At 40.2% G+C, this 22,239-nt stretch overlaps 1 protein-coding gene and 1 non-coding gene across 3 annotated transcripts in view; both read right to left on the minus strand.

Moving 5' to 3' along the window:
* The window catches only part of Znf512 (zinc finger protein 512), a 54,184-nt gene that overhangs the window by 31,125 nt on the left and 820 nt on the right, over positions 1-22,239 (minus strand). For both annotated transcript variants that reach the window (XM_059248389.1, XM_059248388.1), the window contains exon 2: positions 21,728-21,786. In XM_059248389.1, the coding sequence (XP_059104372.1) occupies positions 21,728-21,786 (59 nt within the window). The remainder of the gene's footprint in view (positions 1-21,727; positions 21,787-22,239) is intronic.
* Positions 16,391-16,497, minus strand: LOC131897764 (U6 spliceosomal RNA). The gene has a single exon (XR_009375785.1). It is a non-coding gene; the product is annotated as a U6 spliceosomal RNA (small nuclear RNA).

The following is a 22,239-nucleotide window of genomic DNA, read 5'->3' on the forward strand; positions in this document are numbered from 1 at the left end:
AAATTGGAATTATATGCTATTGTGATGGTATTAATGGATTTTACGGAATCTCTCAACATAGCTATTGACTTTCAGTATGCTGAAAGAGTGGTATTACATATAAAGACTGCAGAATTTATCCCTGATGAGTCAAAATTAACTTTGTTATTTATTGTTACAAGATATAATCAGGAATAGGAAACATCCCTTATATATAACTTATATCTGATCCCATATGGGTCTGCCAGCCTCTCTAGCACAAGGTAATGATGAGATTGATAAATTATTGATAGGAAATGTGCTGGAGGCCTCAGAATTTCATAAAAAAATTATTCACTAGTAAGGGTTTAAAAAAAGATTTTTCCATAACCTTGAAACAAGCCAAAGAAATTATAAGGAAATGTCCTACTTGTTCTTTTTTACAATCAAACTCCACTATCAGCAGGATGTAACCCAAAGGGTACTCAGAGGAATGAAATCTGGCAGATGGATGTGTTTCAATTTGCAGAATTTGGAAAATTGAAATATGTACACCATACCTTTGATACTTATTCAGGATTTCAATGGGCAACTGTTTTGAGTTCTGAAAAAGCTGATTCTGTAATCACACATTTGCTAGAAGTTATGGCCATCATGAGTATACCTGCACAAATCAAAACTGACAGTGCTCCAGCATATGTCTCTGGTAAAATGAAAGGGTTTTTTTGCTTATAACAATATAAAGTATATTATAGGTATGCCACATAATCCTACACGCCAAGCAGTCAAAGAAAGATCAAATCCAACTCTAAAGGATATGCTAAATAAACAGAAAGGGGTAACAAAAATCCCCCAGAAATAGATTACATAATGCTCTATTAACTTTGAATTTTCTCAATGCTAAGGAAAAGAACAACAGCTGCGGAGAGACATTGGTTAATAAAAAAAAAAAAACTACAGAATTAAATCAGCCTGTATACTTTAAAGATGAACTGACCTCAGAATGGAAACCAGGAAATGTACTACATTGGGGACGATGATAAAGGTTCAATTTGAACAAGAGAGACCTCTTAATTAGAAGAGCTGAGCACCAGCCGGTGGTGACAGCACTTGGGAGGCAGAGCCAGGTGGATCTCTGTGAGTTCGAGGCCAGTCTGGTCTACAGAGTGAGATCCAGGATAGGCACCAAAACTACACAGAGAAACCCTGTCTCGAAACAAACAAACAAAACAAAAACAAAAACAAAAGAAGAGGTGATAGTTCATCAACCAGCATGACCATTCAATTTAAACTAATTTATACCACTAACAAATGCTTTTCATTTAATCAGATATAACTTGCCGAAAGGCAACCTCCCGAAAGTTAGGGCTGGGGAAAGGTTTTTGTTTTTGTCTTTCAGTAAAATGAAGGCTAAGGAATCTGAAGAACACTGGACAAATAAGACACTTGAAGAAATAAGGACAAATCATCCAGAAAAAATGTCTCAAGAAAAAGAGTAAATTGGCCTATTGGTATATCACCTATCTAAAACAGGGTAAAATTTCGTAAGTCTTCCTAAATGTTTGTTTCCGCTGTTTTCTACAGACACATAGCACAAATGGTCTTTATGTAGTCCCAGTTCAATTAAAAAAATAAAGCTGGGCCGGGCGGTGGTGGCGCATGCCTTTAATCCCAGCACTCGGGAGGCAGAGGCAGGTGGATTTCTGTGAGTTTGAGGCCAGCCTGGGCTATCAAGTGAGTCCCAGGAAAGGTGCAAAGCTACACAGAGAAACCCTGTCTCAAAAACCACCCCCCCCCAAAAAAATAAATAAATAAATAAAGCTGGTTTTGGAGTTGGAGCATGGCTCTCTCCTTCTCTAAACCCAAGCAAGCTTGTTAAAGGAAAATCCAAAATCTCTGTATCATGTCAGAAGAGCCACCTGATACGAAACAGAAGAAAAACCAAAATTAAGGAACTATTCTATTGCCACTAATCTCATAATTATTTAGTTCTATTTTGACTCTTTTTTTTTTTTTTTTTTTTTTTTTTTTGGTTTTTCGAGACAGGGTTTCTCTGTGTAGCTTTGCGCCTCTCCTGGAACTCACTTGGTAGCCCAGGCTGGCCTCGAACTCACAGAAATCCGCCTGGCTCTGCCTCCCGAGTGCTGGGATTAAAGGCGTGCGCCACCACCGCCCATATTTTGACTCTTTAAAACTTTTCATAAGGTATGAATTTTATATCAAAATTTATAAGATTAATATATATATTTAAACTTTTGTCATGATATTAATGGTCATATTAATACTAGAAAAAAGGCTTTATCTAGCTTCCTGTACCTGATTTCAGGTTTGAATCTCTCAGTTTCCGTAGGGAACCATGATCACACCTAACAGGAACTTTGAAGTCTCCAAAAAGATGATGGGGCCCCACAACGACAATTCCATCAGGACGATGATAATACCACTAAGCTGACAAACACCACCCCAAGATCAGCTTTGGACTACAAACTGCTCAGGACAATTTCGAGATGGCTAGCTGAGATGATCCAGCCTCACAGACTACTTGAACAAGGACTTGAGATAAGCCCTGCATTTTCCCATTATTCAGAGAATGGACAACAAATGATACAGCTGCCTCTCCCAGGACTTGACAATTAAACCAATTTTTTTCTTTTCAGGATCCCTTAAAGATGCCTTCATCACCAGACAACAGGAAGTAATTTTAAGAATACGAGGCCCACATTCCTAAGAGGTGGGGCAGGTGGTTTTTGGACATTCAATGGGTTATGGGTAATTGTCATTGTTTGGGATGGTTGGTTACAAGTTGTTAATTGATAATTGTCAGGGAAAAAGGCTAAACAGGATTTTTGTTTGAAAAAAAAGAAAGAAAAAGAAAAAAGAGGATATAGATAAGAGGTAGATTATTGAATCTACTCTGAAAATAGAGGATATAGACATGTTAAAATAAAAAAGTAGATTATTGAATCTACTTTTAAAAGGCAACTACTAGTTTTAAATATTTTACATTGGATTGGATTTTTGTATATTGTATACAAATTATATATATTGATACAAATTTGAGGTTGATTTTGTTAGAAAACATTGTACATATATTTCTAATTTTGTCCAAGGTATTGTACCTAAACAGTTCATTTAGCAATGTAATGCAAATTGCTAATCCTTGAAAGTTATTAGTAAGAAATGAAAGTTAGTAGTCATTACAATTGAACTTGTAGTCATATTAGGTATGTTTTCAAGGTCAAGCAAAAATATATCTTAGGTATACAGGTTATCTTCAAACACTTCAGAGATCTACAGAATATGGCATTTAAGATATTTTAATAACATAGATTTTTCTTTTTTATTATTAAGAGATTTTCTATTCATTCTACATTTCAACCACAAATTTCCCTCTCTTCCCTCATCCCATGCCCCAGTCTTCCCCCCAACCCACCCCCTATTCCCACCTCTTCCAAGACAAGGTCTCCTATTGGGAGTCAGCAGAACCTTGTACATTCATTGAGGCAGGTCCAAGCCCTTTCTCCCTGCACCAAGGCTGCACAAAATGTCTCACCATAGGCGCTAGGCTCCAAAAAGCCGGCTCATGCACTAGAGATGGGTCCCGATCCCACTACCTGGAGGTTCTCTAAACAGTTCAAGCTAAACAACTGTCTCGCCTATCCAGAGTGCCTAGTCTAGTACCATGGGGGCTCCTCAGCTATTGGTCCATAGTTCGTGCATTTCCACTAGTTTGGCTAGTCATCTCTGTACCTTTTTTTTTGACAGTAAGTTATGTCTGCTCTTGGTAGCACCAATCTACTTCAGAGAAGATGATGGGCATTGAAGAAACTCCTTATGGAGTTTACTTTCACTGTGCTAAAAGTTAGTCACTGGGCAAGAAAGGGCCCTTGCCTCAACTGATGACAGTATGCTGTCCAAAATGGACAAGCAGGACACAAAAGAAAGGATTGCTGATCCTTGCCAAGACAAGGTAGGACAGCCCTTTAGAAAATCCTGCTTCACAGATGAGTCTGTCAGATATGCTAGGCCTGTAGGCCAAAGATGGATGCCCCAATGTTGCAGAGAAATCTTGGATGACTGTCCAGTCCAGGAATGTTTCTGTCATTCCTCACATTTTTGGAAGTCACTTGTTCGCACTTCCTGTTTAACTAGGTAATATTATTTCCTTCTGGGGTCTTTGAGAGAGTTTAAGATTAGACAGTTATAGTTTTCCTTGTTAACAAATTGAGAAAAGAAACTCACTAAAGAAGTGTAAAGTGTGTAAGTTTGAAAGATATCAAAAGATAATTTTTGGTTGGTAATACAAGTTAGGATAGAAAGTGAATTAGGTACATTTTGGACTCATCAAAATAGGATAGATAATGGAATATTTTTGCTGAATTTGTCAAATGCAACTGGACTAGACACTATTGATACATTTATGGCCTATATACACTGTACATAGTTATTGTATTTATTATATATAATTTTTCTTATATTAGTTATATTTTTTTATTTTAGAAAAATAAGGGGAAATGTGGTGATATTTTATTTGAGCTCTAACAAATAAAACTTGCCTGGGGATCTGAGGACAAAGCCAGCCACTATATTAAACATAGAGGTCAGGCAATGGTAGCACACACCTTTAATCCTAGCATTCAGAAGGCAGAGATTCATCCGGATCTCTGAGTTCAAGGCCACACGGGGAACAGAGCCAGGTGTGGTGGCACATGCCTTTAAGCCCAGCACTAGTTAACTATAGAGGTCTGTATAGACAGACAGAAAGTGATAGAGATGGGCAGAAAGAGGAAGTGATGTAGCTGGGTGGAGAGAGGAAGTAAGATGGCAGGGCATAGAAAAGTATATAAGGCATGAATATACATACAGGAAGTAGCTCTCTTGGGCTGAGGATTTCCTAGCTGTAAGAATTTGTGGCTGGCTTGCTCTATTCCTCTGATCTTTCAGCTTCATCCCAATATCTGGCTCCGGGTGTTTTATTAATAAGACCATTTAGCAATTCGTGTTACATGTGATAGTTAATACTGTCGACTCAACAGGACCTAGAATCATAAGCCTCCTTTGAGGGCGCACCTGTGAGGGATTACATTGATTAAGTTAAATAAGTGGTAGGTAGGGTCAGACTTCCTGAAAAGAGGCCCTGAGAAGCCACTGTATGAAGCTGTGAAAGTGAAGTAATGGAGACCACAGGATGCTGAAGATGCCAGGACCATAGGTCTTCCCATGAGGAAAGCCAGAGTCACGGCATGGAGCTTGCTCCAGTTAGAGGCTGTGTGTACTAGAGATGGCAGAACTGGAGGGACGAGGTCACTCAAGCCCTCTGGAACCCAGATGATTCCATCATGAGCCCCAGATGTTGGACACATAGCTGCAGGATTTGGTGTTTGCCCTGCTGTATTTCAGTCTTGTATTGGTCTATGGTCCCGGTCTTCTCTTTGGACTAGGAATGTTTACTTTGTGTAGTTTTGTTTTAAGTATGTAATTGTTTTTAATCATACTGAAACTCAGAGTTAAGAGACTGCCTGCAATGTCAGAAGAGACTTTAAATTGTATTCCAATTGTTAGACCATGGCACTCTTGAAGTTGGACTGAATACATTTTTGCATTATGAGTTAGCCATCAACCTATGGAGACAAAGAGTAGAAGGGTGTAGAATAAACTGATGTGTTTGGGGGCCAGCAAGATGGCTCAGCAGGTAAAGGTGCCTACTGTCAACCCTGACTATCTGAGTTTGATTTTCAGGATCCACATGGTGGAGAAAACTGACTCCTACAAGCTGTCCTCTGACCTCCAGATATGTACCTTGACACCCACACATGCATACACATATACATAAAAAATAAAGATGTAATAAAAAATAAACGTGATGTGTTTGGGTTTCAAGTTGGCATGGGGTTGGCCTCTGGGCAGACCTGTTGAGTGGTTCTCTTCACTGGGTTCATTGAGATAGGAAGATCCACCCTAGAAGGGGACACTATTTCTTGGGTTTGGGTCCTGGACTACATAAAAAGGAGAAAGCTAACTGTGAATGTATAAAGTTGGTTCTCTCCTCCCAACATATGGACCCCAGGAACTGAACTCATATCTATAGGCTTGGCTTTTATCCACTGGGCTATCTTGATGGCCCTAGATGAATTAAATAAAAGAAGAGTCGGTAAGGGAGAAGGAAGAGGCAGCAGACAGCTAGACGTGGTAGCTCACACCTCTAACCCCAGTACTTATGGGTGACAGGAGAATTGCCTCAAGTTCAAGTCCACCGTGGGCTACAGAGTGAGACCCTGTCTGGGAAAAAAAAGAACAAAGAATGCACCAGACACATCTTGTATTCCCATCACTAGGAAGACTGAGGCAGGAGGATGGAAAGTTCAAGGCCGGGTAGACTAATAAGCAAAACCATCTCAGAGAGGGAGAGAATGTGTGCTTGTACAAATAACTTGGGTAACATTTAAAAAAAATCATTTAAAGCAAAATGTTAACATTGTTTAGTAAGTTTTCTGAAGACTATACATAGACAATACACCCAAAGGCTACAACATAGGAGTCAGATGGCAGGTGATAGAAGGAATCTACATGTTTGGGAGGTTTCTACATTTAAGCAAAGGAGCAGATATTAATCTAAATAGACTGGGAAAGGATGTACATGAGTTATAATACCTAGAGGAAACAACGAATTCAACTTTTAATGTAGAGCCTTAGCCAAACTCCTAATACCGTAGGAAATGTAAAGATTCTTATTAATTTTATTTATTTTCAATTTTGTATGTATGGGTGTGTTCCTCTGTGTGGGATGTACATGAGAATGCAATGTGCCTGTGAAAGCTAGAGGCATTGGATTCCCCTGGGGCTGGAGTTAGAGGCAGTTGAGCCACCCAATGTGGGTGCTGGGAATTGAACTCAGGTCCTCTACAAAAGCAGTACGCACTCTTAACCAATGAATCATCTCTCCTCTCTCCAGCCACCAACAGTAGTAAGTGTAAATGGGACCCTAAGCATTCAAATGGCCCAAAAGAAGAACAAGAACAAACCATAGGACAGAGAACGAAGAACAGGAGGGTAGACCCAAATCCAACCCCGTTGATACTGATTCAAATGCTTTTGGTCTAAATACTCCAACAGATTCACTACAAAGATATTCTACTTGCACATGCTACCTATGGCCTGTGACCTATAAATATAAATACATAGATCAAAATTAAATAGGGGCTGGAGAGACGGCTCAGGATTTAAAAGGGTGCACTGCCCTCTAGAGGACCTGAGTTTGGTTCCCAGTACCCATATCAGGTGGCTCACAACCACCTGTTAGTGCAGCTCTTGAGGATCTGATTCCTCTGCTCTCAGCAGGTACCTGTACTCACATGCATATACTCATACACAGCACACATGTACACATAATTAAATACAATAAATCTTAAAATAATGAATCAGTGCAATTGTACTATGTGATCAGCAAACATGTGATAGCTATTTTAATTTCAGATAAAACAGACTTCGGGACAAAGAGTATTGCCAGATATAAAAAGACAAGCTTCCGAATGACAAAATGTAAAATTATTCAGAAGACATAATAATCTGTTGCAACATCTAATAATAGAGTCTCAAAATACACACACTGAAAACTGACAGAATCAGAGAAAAGCAGACAATTCCATAAGCTTAAAAAATTATAGTCATTGGCGAGCCTGGTGGTGCACGCCTTTAATCCCAGCACTCAGGAGGCAGAGGCAGAAGGATCTCTGCGAGTTTGAGGCCAGCCTGCTACAGAGAAAGTTCCAGAACAGCCAGTACTATACAGAGAAATCCTGTCTTGAAAAACTGGGGGAAAAAATTGTCGTGGTAGAACATTTTGGGTCTCAAACTTACATTTTTATCGAAGGGAGGAAAATCACCATGTGTTTTTTTGACCATATCAGAATCAATTTAGAAAACAAATTGTTTAGAAACCAAACTAAAACAAAACACAAAAATAATTCAAATATTTAGGAATTTAATAACCTGCTCCTAAATAATTTGCAGGTGAAATTGATACCACAAAGGAAACTAGAAATGTTGTATAGTGAGCAACTAAGATGCGTTTATCCTCAGCTGTGGTATAGATAACACAGCACTTGGAAGGGAACTCTAACAGCTCACTTCAGGATGACCCCAAATCACAGACAAAAGGTTTCAGTTAAAGTTATCTTAAAAAGAAAAGCAAACTTAACCAAAGAAGGAAAAAAAAAATTTAATGCACAAAATAGGAAAAAAAACTCTTGATTCTTTGAAATGAGCAATTAAATTAAGAACCTTGGCTAAGGATACAGCCCAGTGCTTGCTTAGCATGCACAAGACCCAGAGTCTAATCTCTGTGAGTTTGAGGGTAGCCTGGTCTACATAGCAAGTTCCTGGCCAAATCCCATCTCACACACACACCCCCAAAAAACCTCTAGATGAAAGAAGAAAAATCTTTGCAAGCATGGGATGCAAAGGTTTCTTGTTTTGTTTTTTGTTTGTTTTTTGAGACAGGGTTTCTCTGTGTAGCCCTGGCTGTCCTGGAACTCTCTCTGTAGACCAGGCTGCCCTTGAACTCACAGAGATTCACCTGGCCTCGAACTCATAAGAGTTTAATCTCTGCTGAGATTAAAGGCATGTGCCACCGACTCGCACTCACAGGCTTAAATAGGATCCTTCAAAGTAAGAAACACAGGTGCAGTCTTGGAAGCTGGCTTAGTGGTTAAAGTGTCTGCTACGCGAGCATGAGGACCTGAGATCAAATCCCAGCACACACATAAAAGCCAGCTGTGTAGGTGTGTGCCATTACTCTAGCACTAGAGAAGTCAACTGGTCCCCAAGAGTTCACTGGCCAGACCGTCTAAACCTCAGTGAACTCTAGGCTCAGTGAGAGACCCTGTCTCAAAAAATAAAGTGGACAGCACTAAAGGAGGGTACCCGCCTTGGACCTTTAGCTTCCGTGGGTACATACGGGCACAGGCACCTGCACTCATTCAACACACATGCAAAGAAACACAGTGGATATTTTTACAAAGGCCTCCAAACTCCAACCAGGGAAACAGGCAGCTGATGACAGATCCTCACCTCTCCTCCCAAACTAATCCCTGTCTTATTCCCAGCTTGTAGCAACCACCTGCTGCAGCATCACTACCCCTGCCTCCATACCCCTGTCCCCATCTCCAGTGGATCACACAGATCTTTCCCTCCTAACCCCCCCATTCATTGCTTTATCCCAGTCCCTAACTCCAACAAGCCTGCAGGGCACTCTGGCCAGAGAAGCAGGCAGGCTGAATGCCGGTTCTCACCTCTCCCTTCACACTTCCAAGTCCAATCCCCTAGTCTCATCCCCATCTTTGCAGCAGAATGCCTGCTGCAACCCCTCCTCGCTCTATGCCCCCACCCCATTCCCAGGGAACTAAGCAGATCCTGGTGGAACACCCTGCTTTCCTCCCTCCTGTGGACCTCCTCAGCCCCCACCTCCTAGCCCACCCTCATTCCTAAGGGTCAGCTTCCAAAACCTAGAAACATGGTAACCCTAGTGGCCACATCTAGCAGGGTCCCAGAAGAATTTCCTACACAGCCACCACACTCCTGAGAACCAGAGAGGGCAACAGAAAATAAGGAACAAAACACCCACCCAACAAAGACAAGACCAGCTATCAGCACCTAGAATTATAATCTTCCCCAACCCAGATGCCTAGACACCATTGTAAAAACACAATCAAACAGCCAGGACAATATGTCTCCACTGGAGTCCAGCAATCCTACCACAGCAGGCCCTGAGTATTGCAAAATAGCTGAAACACCTTAAGAAAAAGACCTTAAAATATGATGGAGGTCTTTGAAGAGGAAATGAGTGTACCCCTTAAAGAAATCTATGAAAACACAAACAGTGGAAAGAAACAAATAAAGCAGTTCAAGTCCTGAAAGTGGAAATAAAATCAATAACAAAATCTAAACTGTGGAAAATCTGGAAATTAAAAATTCAGGAACTCAAACAGGAAACTCAGAGGCAAGCTTCACCAATAGAATACAAGAGGTGGAAGAGAGAATCTCAGGCACTGAAAATATGACAGTATAAATGGATACCTCAGTTAAAGAAAATGTTAAATTTAAAGACATGCTGCCACAAAACATCCAGGAAATCCAGGACACTATCAAAAGACTAAATTTAAGAATAATAGGAACAGAAGAAGGAGAAGAAACCTAAGTCAAAGGCACAGAAAATATTTTCAACAAAATCATAAAAGAAAATTTCCCTAACTATCAAGGTATAAGAAGCATACAGAACACCAAGTAGACTGGACCAGAAAAGAAAGTCTCCCCGGCACATAACAATCAAAACACTAAACTATGGTGGTATTTTATTTGTACTGAAATGTGATTTTAATTGTATGTTAATAAATAAAGTTGCCCGGGGGTCAGAGCTATTAGAGCTATAGCAAGAGCATGGCGGTGGTGGCGCACGCCTTTAATCCCAGCACTTGGTAGGCAGAGCTAGGTAGATCTCTGTGTGTTCAGGGATACAGCCAGCATTGGAGACACATGCCTTTAATCTCAATACCAACCACAGAAGACCTGGAAGTCTCTACAGACAGGCAGTGACAAGGCAGTCATGTGTTTGGGTTTACAACCAATGAGAAGGCAGAACAGAAAGACTATATAAAGACAAACACACCTCTTTCGGAGAGGTCTCTTGGCTGAAGAGGCTAGCTGCAGCAGTCTGGTAAGGCTCTTAGCTCTGATCTCTTGGCTTTCCTCTTTGCATTGGTTCTGTGTTTCTTATTTAATAAGACGGTCGGTTACATCTACACTAAACATACAGAATAAAGAAAGAATATCAAAATCTGCAAGGGAAAAAAGACATATAAAGGCAGACCTATTAGAATAACAACTGACTTCTCAGTGGAGATTCTAAAAGCCAGAAGGGCCTAGGCAGAGGTTCTACAGACTCTAAGAGACCACAGATAACAGTTTAGACTATTATATCCAGCAACTTTCAAACACAACAGATGGAGGAAATAAGACATTCCATGATAAAACCAAATTTAAGCAATATCTGTCTACAAATCCAGCCTTACAGTAGGTGCTAGAAGGAAAACTCCAACCTGAGAAAACACAAGGAATAATCCCAAACAAGCAAATCAAAAGAAGGAAAACACACACACACACACACACACACACACACACACACACACACACACCCCAAAACAACAGGAATCAACAAACACTGCTCACTGATATCTATCTGTCAACATCAATGGTCTCAATTCCTCAATGAAAAGACACAGACTAACAGAATGGATAAGAAAACAGGATACATCTTTCTGCTGCATCCAAGAAGCACACCTTAAGATGAAGGACAGACATCACCTCAGGATAAAATGATAGAAAAGGATATTACAAGCAAATGGACCTAAGAAGCAAGCTGGGGTAGCCATTTTAATATCTAACAAATAGACTTCAAATTAAAACTACTCAGAAGAGATAAAGAAGGATACCACATACTCATCAAAGGAAAAATCCAAAGGACATTGCAATTCTTAACATCTATGCACCATATGCAAGAGCACCCAAAAAGAAACATTACTATAGCTTAAATCACATATTGCCCCTCACACACTGATAGGAGGAGACTTCAATACCCTACTCTCACCAATAGACAGGTCATCCAGTCAAAAACTAAAGAGAAATGCTGGAGCTAAGTAACATTATAAATCAATGTACCTAACAGATTTATTCACAGAACGTTTTGTCCAGACACAAAAGAACATACCTTCTTCTCAGCACCTCATGTAACTTTCTCCAAAACTGACTACATACTCGGGCACAGGGTAAGTCTCAACAGATACGAGACACCTGAGATAACTTCTTGCATCCTTTCTGACCACCACAGATTAGAGCTGGGTATCAACAGAAACAACAGAAAGCTTTAAAACTCATGGAAACTCAACAACTCACTACTGAATGAAAAATGGGTCAAGACAGAAATTAAGAAAGAAATTAAAGACTTTCTAGAATACAATGAAAATGAAAATGAATACACAACATTCCTAAAGTTATGATATACAATGAAGACAGTTCTGAGAGATAAGTATAGCACTAAGTGCCTAGATAAGATAAATAAAAAAATGTAGGGATCTCATACTAGTAACTTAAGAACAAGCCTAAAAGCTCTAGAACAAAAAGAAGAAATCACATCCAAAAGGAGTAGGCAATAAGAAATAATCGAACTCAGGGCTGAAATCAATAAAATAGAAACAAAAACAATGCAAAGAATCAATGAAACAAGAGTTGGTTCTTTGAGAAAATCAATAAGATTGACAAACCTTTATCCAAATTAACTAAAAGGCAGAGAGAGAATATCCAAATTAACAAAATTAGAAATGAAAAAGAGGACATAACAACAGACCCTGAGGAAATTCAGAGAATCATATAGACATACTTTAAAAACCTGTACTCCACCAAACTGGAAAATCTAAAAGAAATGGACAATTTTCTCAATACTACCACTTACCAAAGTTAAATCAAGATCAGATAAGCAATTTAAACAGACTTATAAACCCTACTGGAATAGAAGCAGTAATTAAAAGACTCCCAACCAAAAGAAGAATTCTTTCAGATTTTCAAAGAAGAGTTAATATTCCTCAAATTATTCCAAAAATAGAAACAGAAGGAACATTGCCCAATTCATTTTACAAGGCCACAGTTATCCTGATACTCAAACCACATAAAGACCCAACACAAAAAGAGAATTACAAACCAATTTCCCTTACATGATGCAAAAATATTTAATAAAATACTTGCAAACAGAATTGAAGAATACATCAAAAAGATCATTCACCATGATCAAGTAGGCTTCATCTCAGAGATGCAGCGATTCAATGTACATAAATTATGATTCAACATACATAAATTAATAAATGTAATCCACCATATACACAAACTGAAAGACAAAAACCACATGATCATCTCATTAAATGCAGGAAAGGCCTTTCACAAAATACAACACCCTTCATGATAAAAGTCCTGGAGAGATGAGGGATACAAGAGACATACCTCAGCACACTAAAGGCAGTTTACAGCCACTCCAGAGCCGTCATCAACTTAAATGGACAGAAACTCAAAGCAATTTCACTAAAATCAGGAACAAGACAAGGTTGTCCACTCTCTCCACACTTATTCAATATAGTACTTGAAGTCTCAGCTAGAGCAATAAGACAACTGAAGGAGATCAAGGGGATACAAACTGGAAAGGAAGAAGTCAAAGTATTTTTATTTGCAAAGTATTTGCAGATGATATGATAGTATACATCAGTGAACCAAAATATTCTACCAGGAAGTTCCTACAGCTGATAAACACTTTCAGCACAGTAGCTAGATAAAAAATAAAGCACAAAAATCAGTAGTCATTCTATATACAAATGTCGAACAGACTGAAACAACACCTTTCACAATAGCCTCAAATAATATAAAATATCTTGGGGTAACTCTAACCACACAAGTGAAAGACTTGTATGATTAAAAACTTTTAAGAAGCCGGGCGGTGGTGGCGCACGCCTTTGATCCCAGCACTTGGGAGGCAGAGCCAGGCGGATCTCTGTGAGTTCGAGGCCAGCCTGGGCTACCAAGTGAGTTCCAGGAAAAGGCGCAAAGCTACACAGAGAAACCCTGTCTCGAAAAACAAAAACAAAAACAAAAAAAAAAAAAAAAAAAAAAAAAGAACAAAAAAACCCACAAAAAACCAGGTACATTGAACCTAACAGAAGAGAAAGTGGAGAATAGCCTTGAACTCATTGACACAAGAGACAACTTCCTGAGCGGAACATTGATAGTGCAGGCACTAAGAACAACAATTAATAACTGGGACCTCATGAAACTGAAAAGGTCTGCCACAGCCAAGGACACTGTCATTTGGAATAGCAAAGATCTCTGTCATTTGGAACAGCAAAGGACACCGTCATCTGGACAAAGCAGCAGCCTAAAGAATGGGAAAGATTTTTACAACAACACTTCTGATAGAGGGCTATTAACCAAAATATATAAAGAATTCAAGAAACTAGATATCAAAAACCAAATAATCCAATTTAAAAATAGGGTACAGATCCAGCTATACCACTCTTGGGCATATACCCAAGGACACTTCATCCTACCCCAGAGGTACTTGCTTACCCATGTCCATTCTACTCTAGTCACAACCGCCAGAAATTGGAAACAATCTAGATTTCCCTCAACAGAAGAATGGATAAAGAATGGTACATTTACAGAATGGAGTATTACTCAGCCACTAAAAAAAAAAAAAAAAAAAAAAAATCATGAAATTCACAGGTAAATGAATGGAACTAGAAAAATGTCATCCTCAGTGAGGTATCTCAGACCCAGAATGAGAAATATGTAAGTATTCATTTGTATGTGGACATTAGCGGTTAAGTCAATGATAAGCAAGCTACAAACTGCAGAACCGCAGAGGTTAGGTACTGAGTAAGGGACTACAGAGGACAGACAGATCTCGCTAGGAGAGTAAAGTAGTTATGGATGGGTGGAGTCAAGAAGCTTGAATGGGGGGATCAAGTGGGGAGGAGGTAACCAGGGAGGGAATACAGGGAAATTCAAATCAAAATGACTCTGACTCCATCTTACACCTGTCAGAATGTCTGAATTCAATAAAACAGTTGACAGGCCATGCTGGCGAGGATTTGGGCTAAGAGGAACACTCCTCCATTGCTGGTGGGAGTGCTAACTTGTACAGCCACTACGGAAATCAGTGTGGCAGTACCTCAGGAAGATGGGAATCAATCTACCTCAAGATCCAGCTATACTACTCTTGGGCATATACCCAAGGACACTTCATCCTACCCCAGAGGTACTTGCTTACCCATGTAACTAATTTTAAGAACCATTTGAGGGATAGTCTGGAAACCCAATACAGTAAAAGCTTCCTAAAATATATACATATATGAAAGCCATCTAACTGAAATTGCCAAATAATAGGAGAGACATAGTCCCAACTGGCCATCTGTCACCAAATGAAGCTTCTAGTGACGTGATTGAGTTACATGTAATTGAGTTGTTGGCCAAAGGGATCCCATGGGAATCCCCCAAAAATCCAGGCTGTTGCCACGACTATCGATTACTCTCTACAAGCTGAAGGCAAGGACCCATTGCTGAAGACAAGACCTCTATAATGTATTGAACATGGAGAAGTTGAGCTGGTGCCTACCTCGAGCTTTCACTCCTCTGTTCTAACATCTTTGGTACAGGAAGGTTCTCTGCACACTATCCAAAGAGAAACATAAACACCAACCCAGCCACAAACCCTCTGACTGACATGGGTCCTGTCTGTAAGAGATGCCAGTACTACAATGGGGGCACAAGGCTTGTGGGAGTGACCATCCAGTGGCTGATCCGACCTAAGGCCCATTCCAGAAGATGGAACCCATACCCAACACTGCTTAGGTGACCAAGGACCTGAGACTAGAGAGCCCAGGGACCCAGGGGAAAACCAAATACTGCTGTTCTAAAAAAAAAAATAAAAATAAAATGATGACTCCTAATGACATTCAGCTAGACTCATAGATCAGTGCCTTGCTCAACCATCATCAGAGAAGCTTCCTCCTGCACCAGACGAGAACAGATGCAGAGACCCACAGCCAGACATTATGAAGGGTGAGAGACCTTGGAACACTCAGCCCTAAAGGAGATGGCTCCATGAATCCCTCCTCTCAGGGCTCAGGGAACCTTGAAGACAGAAAGAATCTAAGAGCCAGAGGGGATGATGGACACTAAGAAAACAAGGCCCTCTGAATAACAGGAGCAAAGTTCATATGAACTCACAAAGACTGAAGCAACATGCGTAGGGCCTGCAGGAGTCTACCCCAGGTCCTCTGTGTATACATTACAGCTTCCAGTTTAGTGTTTTTATGGGATTACTGAGTGTGTGAACGAGTCGGTCTGTTTCTTGTGCCTTCTTGTGGTGGTATTTTACTTGTACTGAAATGTGATTTTAATTGTATGTTAATAAATAAAGTTGCCTGGGGGTCAGAGTTTTAGAGCCATAGCAAGTGCGTGGCGGTGGTGGCACACGCCTTTTAAGGACCTGGAGGGTGGTACATACAGGCAGTGACAAGGCAGTCACGTGTTTAGGTTTACGACCAATGAGAAGGCAGAACAGCTAGACTATATAAAGACATACACACAGGAAGTAGGCCCCCTTTTCGGAGAGCTCTCTTGGCTGAAGCAGGATAGCTGAAGCAGGAAGGGTAAGGCTCTTAGTTCTGACCTCTTGGCTTTCTTCTCTGAATCGGCTCTGTGTTTCTTATTTAATAAGACGGTTGGTTACATCTACACCTTCTCTTGGGCTTTTTTTTTTTTTTTTTTTTTTCCTGGGCAAAGTGGTTTTATTAGAGTGCCAGAATCACACAGGACTTAGGAATTAGGATTGGGGCCCAAAACTATGGAATGTTTCACGAATTTGCATGTCATCCTTGCGCAGGGGCCATGCTAATCTTCTCTGCATCGTTCCAATTTTAGTATATGTGCTGCCGAAGCGAGCACACTAGTTTTTATCTTTTATCACTTTTTTTTGTAGTCCAAAAATTAATTTTAAAAAGGCCTTCTCCAATTTTTAAAAATTATATTTTGTATTTATTTCGGGGGAGGCATGTGTGTTTTGAAGGTCAGAGGTCACCTTTCAGGAGCCCATTCTCTCTTTCTTCCTTGTAGGTCCTGGGGTTGGAACTCAGGTTGTCAGGCTTGGTGGTAACAGGTAAGATACCTGCTGAGTCATCTTACCACCCCAACACATGGAATCATTTTTAATGATGAATTTTAAACTTTTGTTCTTCAAAAAACACCATTGGGAATATGAAAAAGCCAGGCATGGTGGGTGGCACACGCCTTTAATCATAGCACTTGGGAGGCAGAGGCAGATGAATCTCTGTGAATTTGAAGCCAGCCTGGTCTACATCTTGAGTTCTAAGATAGCAAGGGCTACATAGTGAGACTCTGTCTTTAAAAAAAAAAAAAAAAAAGAACAAACCACAACCGGGAAGAAATACACTACAAATCAGAAATAAGACATCTTGATTTATTTTTTTTTTTTAAATTAGGCCTAGGATGTAGTACAGTGATGAAACACTTACCTAGCATGCTTCAGGCCTGAGTTTGATCTCTAGCACCCAAAATGGGAGGGATACCAAAAGGGAGAAAAAAAAAATAAAAGACTAACAATGAAGAACATAAATGGATTCTTTACAGAAAAAGATAAAGTGGTCAGTAAGCATACTGAGCAAGATGCTCGGTGTTACTTATAATAAAAGTTAACCACAGGAGCACCCCTATGCAACTATTAGCAAATACACACACACACACACACACACACACACACACACACACACACACAAATGCACTACTCTGGAAGCCAGATCATATTCTTTTTGTTGTTTTTCCTATTTCCTTATTTTGTTTTGAGAGAGGGGAAGAGAAAGAGAGAACATGAAGTTGGGTGGGGACGGAAATGGGAAGGATCTGGTAGGAGTCGGGGAGGGGAAAGTATGATCGAAATATATGGTATGGAAATAATTTTTAAATAACAAAAATGAAACACAATGCTGTCATATGACCCAATCAACACAGGATGGTAAATGCTATTTTTGATATTTACCAAGTGAAATGAAAACACTTGTCTACACAAGGTTGACACATGAATCTCATACAACTTTACTGTAATTCCTCACATGAAAAATAACCCAACAACCCAAATTTCCATAGAGGTAGATGGCTACACAAATTGTGATGTACCTGTAATGCAATTCTACTTGGCAAGGAATAACTATTTACACATCAAAATTAGTGTTCTGCTAAGAAACAGCATTTTTCAAAGACAAGGGGAGTGAGATGTGACTTATGTAAAATTGTAGAACAATTTTTATGTAAACCACTGTACAGTTAGTTATTAGTGTCTAGAGCAGGGGTTCTCAACCTTCCTAAGGCTGCGATCCTTAAACAGTTCCTCACGTTGTGCTGACCCCAACCATAATTGCTATTTCATCACTGCAATTTTGCTACTGTTATGAATCACAATATAAATATCTGATATGGGGCTGGAGAGATGGCTCAGCGGTTAAGAGCACTGACTGCTCTTCCAGAGGTCCTGAGTTCAATTCCCAGCAACCACATGGTGACTCACAAACATCTGTAATGGGATCAGATTCCTTCTGGTGTGCATATAGACAGAGCACTCACATACATGAAATATATGAATAAATAAATCTTTAAGATAAATAAATAAATATCTGATATGTAGGATAACTGATATGTGACCCCCAAAAGGGCCATGGCCCACAGGTTGCAAAACACTGGCCTAGGGACAGGAGTGAAGGGAGGAACAGACTGCAAAGGAACACAAGAAACTTTTGGGAGGGGCTGGAAAGATGGCTCAGCAGTTAAGAGCATTTGTTGCTCTTCTAGAGAACCCAAGTTCACACAAACTGGGAGGCTCACAACTGCTTGTAACTCCAGCTCCAGGAGATCCAACCCTTCTGGCCTCTGTGGACACAACACTCATGCCTAACACCTCCACAGATACAAATGCATGAACATAATTTAAAATAATAAAAATAAATCTTAAAAAAAAACAAAAACAAAAACAAAAAACCCGGGTGGTGGTGGCACATGCCTTTAACACCAAGCGCTTGGGAGACAGAGGCAGGTGGATCTCTGTGAGTTCGAGGCCAGCCTGGTCTATAGAGTAAGTTCCAGGACAACCAGGGCTACATAGAAAAAAACTATCTCAAAAAAGAAAAAACCAAAAGGAAACCAAAAAACTTTGGAGGGACTGGGGAGGTGTCTTAGCAGTTAAGAGCAATGGCTGCTCTTGCAGAGGACCCAGGTTCAATTCCTACACCCACATGGCAGCTCACAACTGTCTGTAACTCCAGTTCCAGGAATCTGATGCTCTCTTCTGGCCTTGGCAGGCACCAGGCACACATGTGGTACAGACATATGAGCAAGCATAACACACACTTAAAATTAAATTAAACATAAACATAGAAAAACTGGGGGATAGACAGAAATGTCTGTCCTTGTGATTGCTGTTTTATAGATTTGTTCTTATCAATTCAATTCTTATCAAAATTGTTCACAGTGTACACATGAAGCAAATGCATCTACTGTCTGTCAATTACACCTTAATAATGGGAACTGACAGACCTCTAGGAGTGAAACTCAGCATTCCAAACAACAGGAGCAATCTCTATTCAATAAAGACTTCACATCACCAACAGACCATTAAGAGACAAATCCCTTGTGATTCCTGTTAGAAAAGTCTTGTGGAGAGTTGTTTTACTATCAACATAGGACCCAGAAACCTCCATCTTCTATCTCATGAATAAGCATAAGCATGGAAAAACCAGTAGTTCACAGGATCAGCATGATTAATATATGGTGGATTAACTCTAGATGGCTAAGAAACTCTCTCTCCTAGGTTACTGTCTTATTTTTAAAAGACTCAGCAGAAACACGTCTATTTTGTGCCGTCTACCAACCCAAGGCAGTTTTATTTATTAAAAACGATACTAACCTCAAACTTTCACAAATGACAACCCTAAGACAAGAAAATACTTGGTTATGATGCCACGCCTATCATGATTAGCGACTTTTATAATTTATCACTGGTGTAACAAGTCTTAGCTCCTAATCACACAAATGATAAAGTTAGCCTCTTTTCAACCTTTTGGAGTACGCATTTTTAAGAGCCTCTAGCCTATTCTTTTAGGTGCAAATATTTAGCTTTCGTTTTTTAAAAAGCATTCTGGTTCACCTCAACATCATCTGTAATCCTTCCCTGGTCTATTTATCTTAAAGACTGGTATTCCCCATGCTTGCATCCTCTCTTCAGGTCTCACTGCAGACCACCAGCTCTCAAACTCTGCAATGTCTAAGAAGATAATTAAGACTGAGTATTGCCGGGGCTGGCGACAGGGCTCAGTGGTTAAGAGCACTTATGGTGCAGAGGACCCAGATTTGATTCCCAGTACCTACATGGTGATTCACAATCATCCATAACTCCAGTTCCAGGAGATCCTATGACCTGACCTCCACAGGTCTGTGGTGCACAGACATCCATGTGAGCAAAACAATAAAGACATAAAATAAATGCATAAATCTGAAAAGGTTTTTAAGTACTCCCAATGAGTCCAATCCTGGTTAAGAGATGGGCAGCCCATTTGCCTTCATATTAGTTAACAAGTTTCTCCAGGCAAACCAAGGTACACACTAAGAAACACTGCTTTTACCATAATCCCTGGATGAGCTTATGAATACACTCATCTTGTAGAGGAAAATAACATGTTTCCAGTTTCTTTTACAGAAGGTAATTCTCAAGTCTGTACTTTAGATCAGTTCTTCAAATGAAGTCCAAATCCATTCATTTTGCTAATGTTACCTCTTGTTCAAAAATTGTTTGGTTTATGAATCCAAAGCCAACTGTTGCCAAAGACAGAAACCTGTAGACACCCTATGTTCTGCCCTCTTACCTCTCCCCTCCAATCATCATACACATCCCTAATATGGTTACTGTCATGCACCATGCTTTATTTTCTTTCTTAGGTTATTATAATTGTCTTGGTACCAGTCTCCACTCACCTTCCAATGCATCTCTTCAAAAGTGACCTTTCCTCTCAGGAGAATTACAGTCCCAACACCTTAGCATGCCACAATGCTCCATGACCTGGTTCCTGCTAACTTCTCTAAAGGATGTCCCTGTAATACCCTCCACCCCCTGCCATCCTCCACGCCGATGACACAGAACTAGTTAGTATCAACTTCTTTTACCTGTTCAAATGCTCTTCTCTTGGGACAGGAGGGTTGAGTCTCCTAGCTAGCTAATGACATTATTCTTTGACTTTCAAACCTCAGTCTACGAGTGGCCTATTCTGGGCTACATAGTCAGTTCTGATCAGCATAAGCCACAGAGTGAAACCCTGTCTCAAACGAAAACCAAGTGTGTGGTGACAAGGGCATGTAATCCCAGCACTCAGGAGGCAGATGCAGGACTGTTGCAAGTTAGAGGCCAGCCTAGGCTTCACAGTGAGTTTCCAGATAGTGAGGCCCTACCTCAAAACTGTATTTTTTCCTATTACACTGACTGCATTGCCATGCTTACCTATCTCGTTCTGTTTCCCATGCCTGTATGTCCAACCTACTACACAGCTGCCACAGAGCGGACATTTAAGATGTGTATCTAAATGAAGGAATTCATCAAGGAGGTCCAAGGTGAACAGGAATCTTTTCTTTTGTATTAGCCATAGGAAAACTTAGCACATTCACTACACAAAATAATAAATCGGTGCCACAATTAAGTAACTTGAAAATATAAAGGTTCCTTACAGATATTTTTATTTTCCTTCCCAAGTTCGTCAAATTAATTATGAGCACATATCTGATGTGGAGGAGGGGGTTGCAGGACTACCACTAACTGAATCACATATTCCATTTTTACTATAATATGCATTTTTATTGCAAACCAGATTTTCCTTCCCCACACTAGGATTATACCTGCACTGTCCAATCCAGGAGCCACTAGCTACAGATGGCTACTGAAATTTAAGTCAATTTAAATTAAATAAAATTTATAATTCGGTTTTTCAGTTGCACTAGCCACATCTCAAGTGCACAAAAACCATACCTGGCTGGTGGCTATGATGCTCCAAAGTGCAGACACAAAACATCTTTATCAGAACTGTCTACACAATTTCAAAAATGTCCCCAGAAAAACCTCACTTACTTCTTAGCTCCCACGATCCTGGTGCTCCTCTGTGGCTTAAAGGCTGTAGGTCCCGGGGTCTAGCAAATCACAAGCATACGAGTGAGTGCCAGGGACCTTGGAACCTCATCCACAAAGAGATGACTCCCCCTTGTGCCTAGAAGGGAAGCTCTCGCGGGCAACTACTTCAAATGGAAGGAAGGTGGGTGACGCTTCTTAGGAAACGTGTGCCATCCTATTTTTCTACAGTGTGAAGGCGGGCTGACAATACTGGAGATTTCGTCTTTGCCCATTCTCAAAGCCCTGTCCTAGAGGAAGGATCGAAAAAGGAGACGGAGGAAAAAATAAGAAGAAAAGGAACTGGGAGGCACTGGGGATGCTCAAGGAAGGTAACTAATTACAATCTGTCGAGGAACTGAGTCCGAGGACATGGGGAACAGGCAAAACTAAAAATGGGAGAGAAAGGGGGGCAAGTGGCTATGATATAAAAGGGTGGGGCCTACGATGGGCTCTGATAAAACCAACTCCGAGTT

Source organism: Peromyscus eremicus, chromosome 22 (assembly GCF_949786415.1).
Source record: "Peromyscus eremicus chromosome 22, PerEre_H2_v1, whole genome shotgun sequence".
NCBI classification, from domain to species: Eukaryota; Metazoa; Chordata; class Mammalia; order Rodentia; family Cricetidae; genus Peromyscus; species Peromyscus eremicus.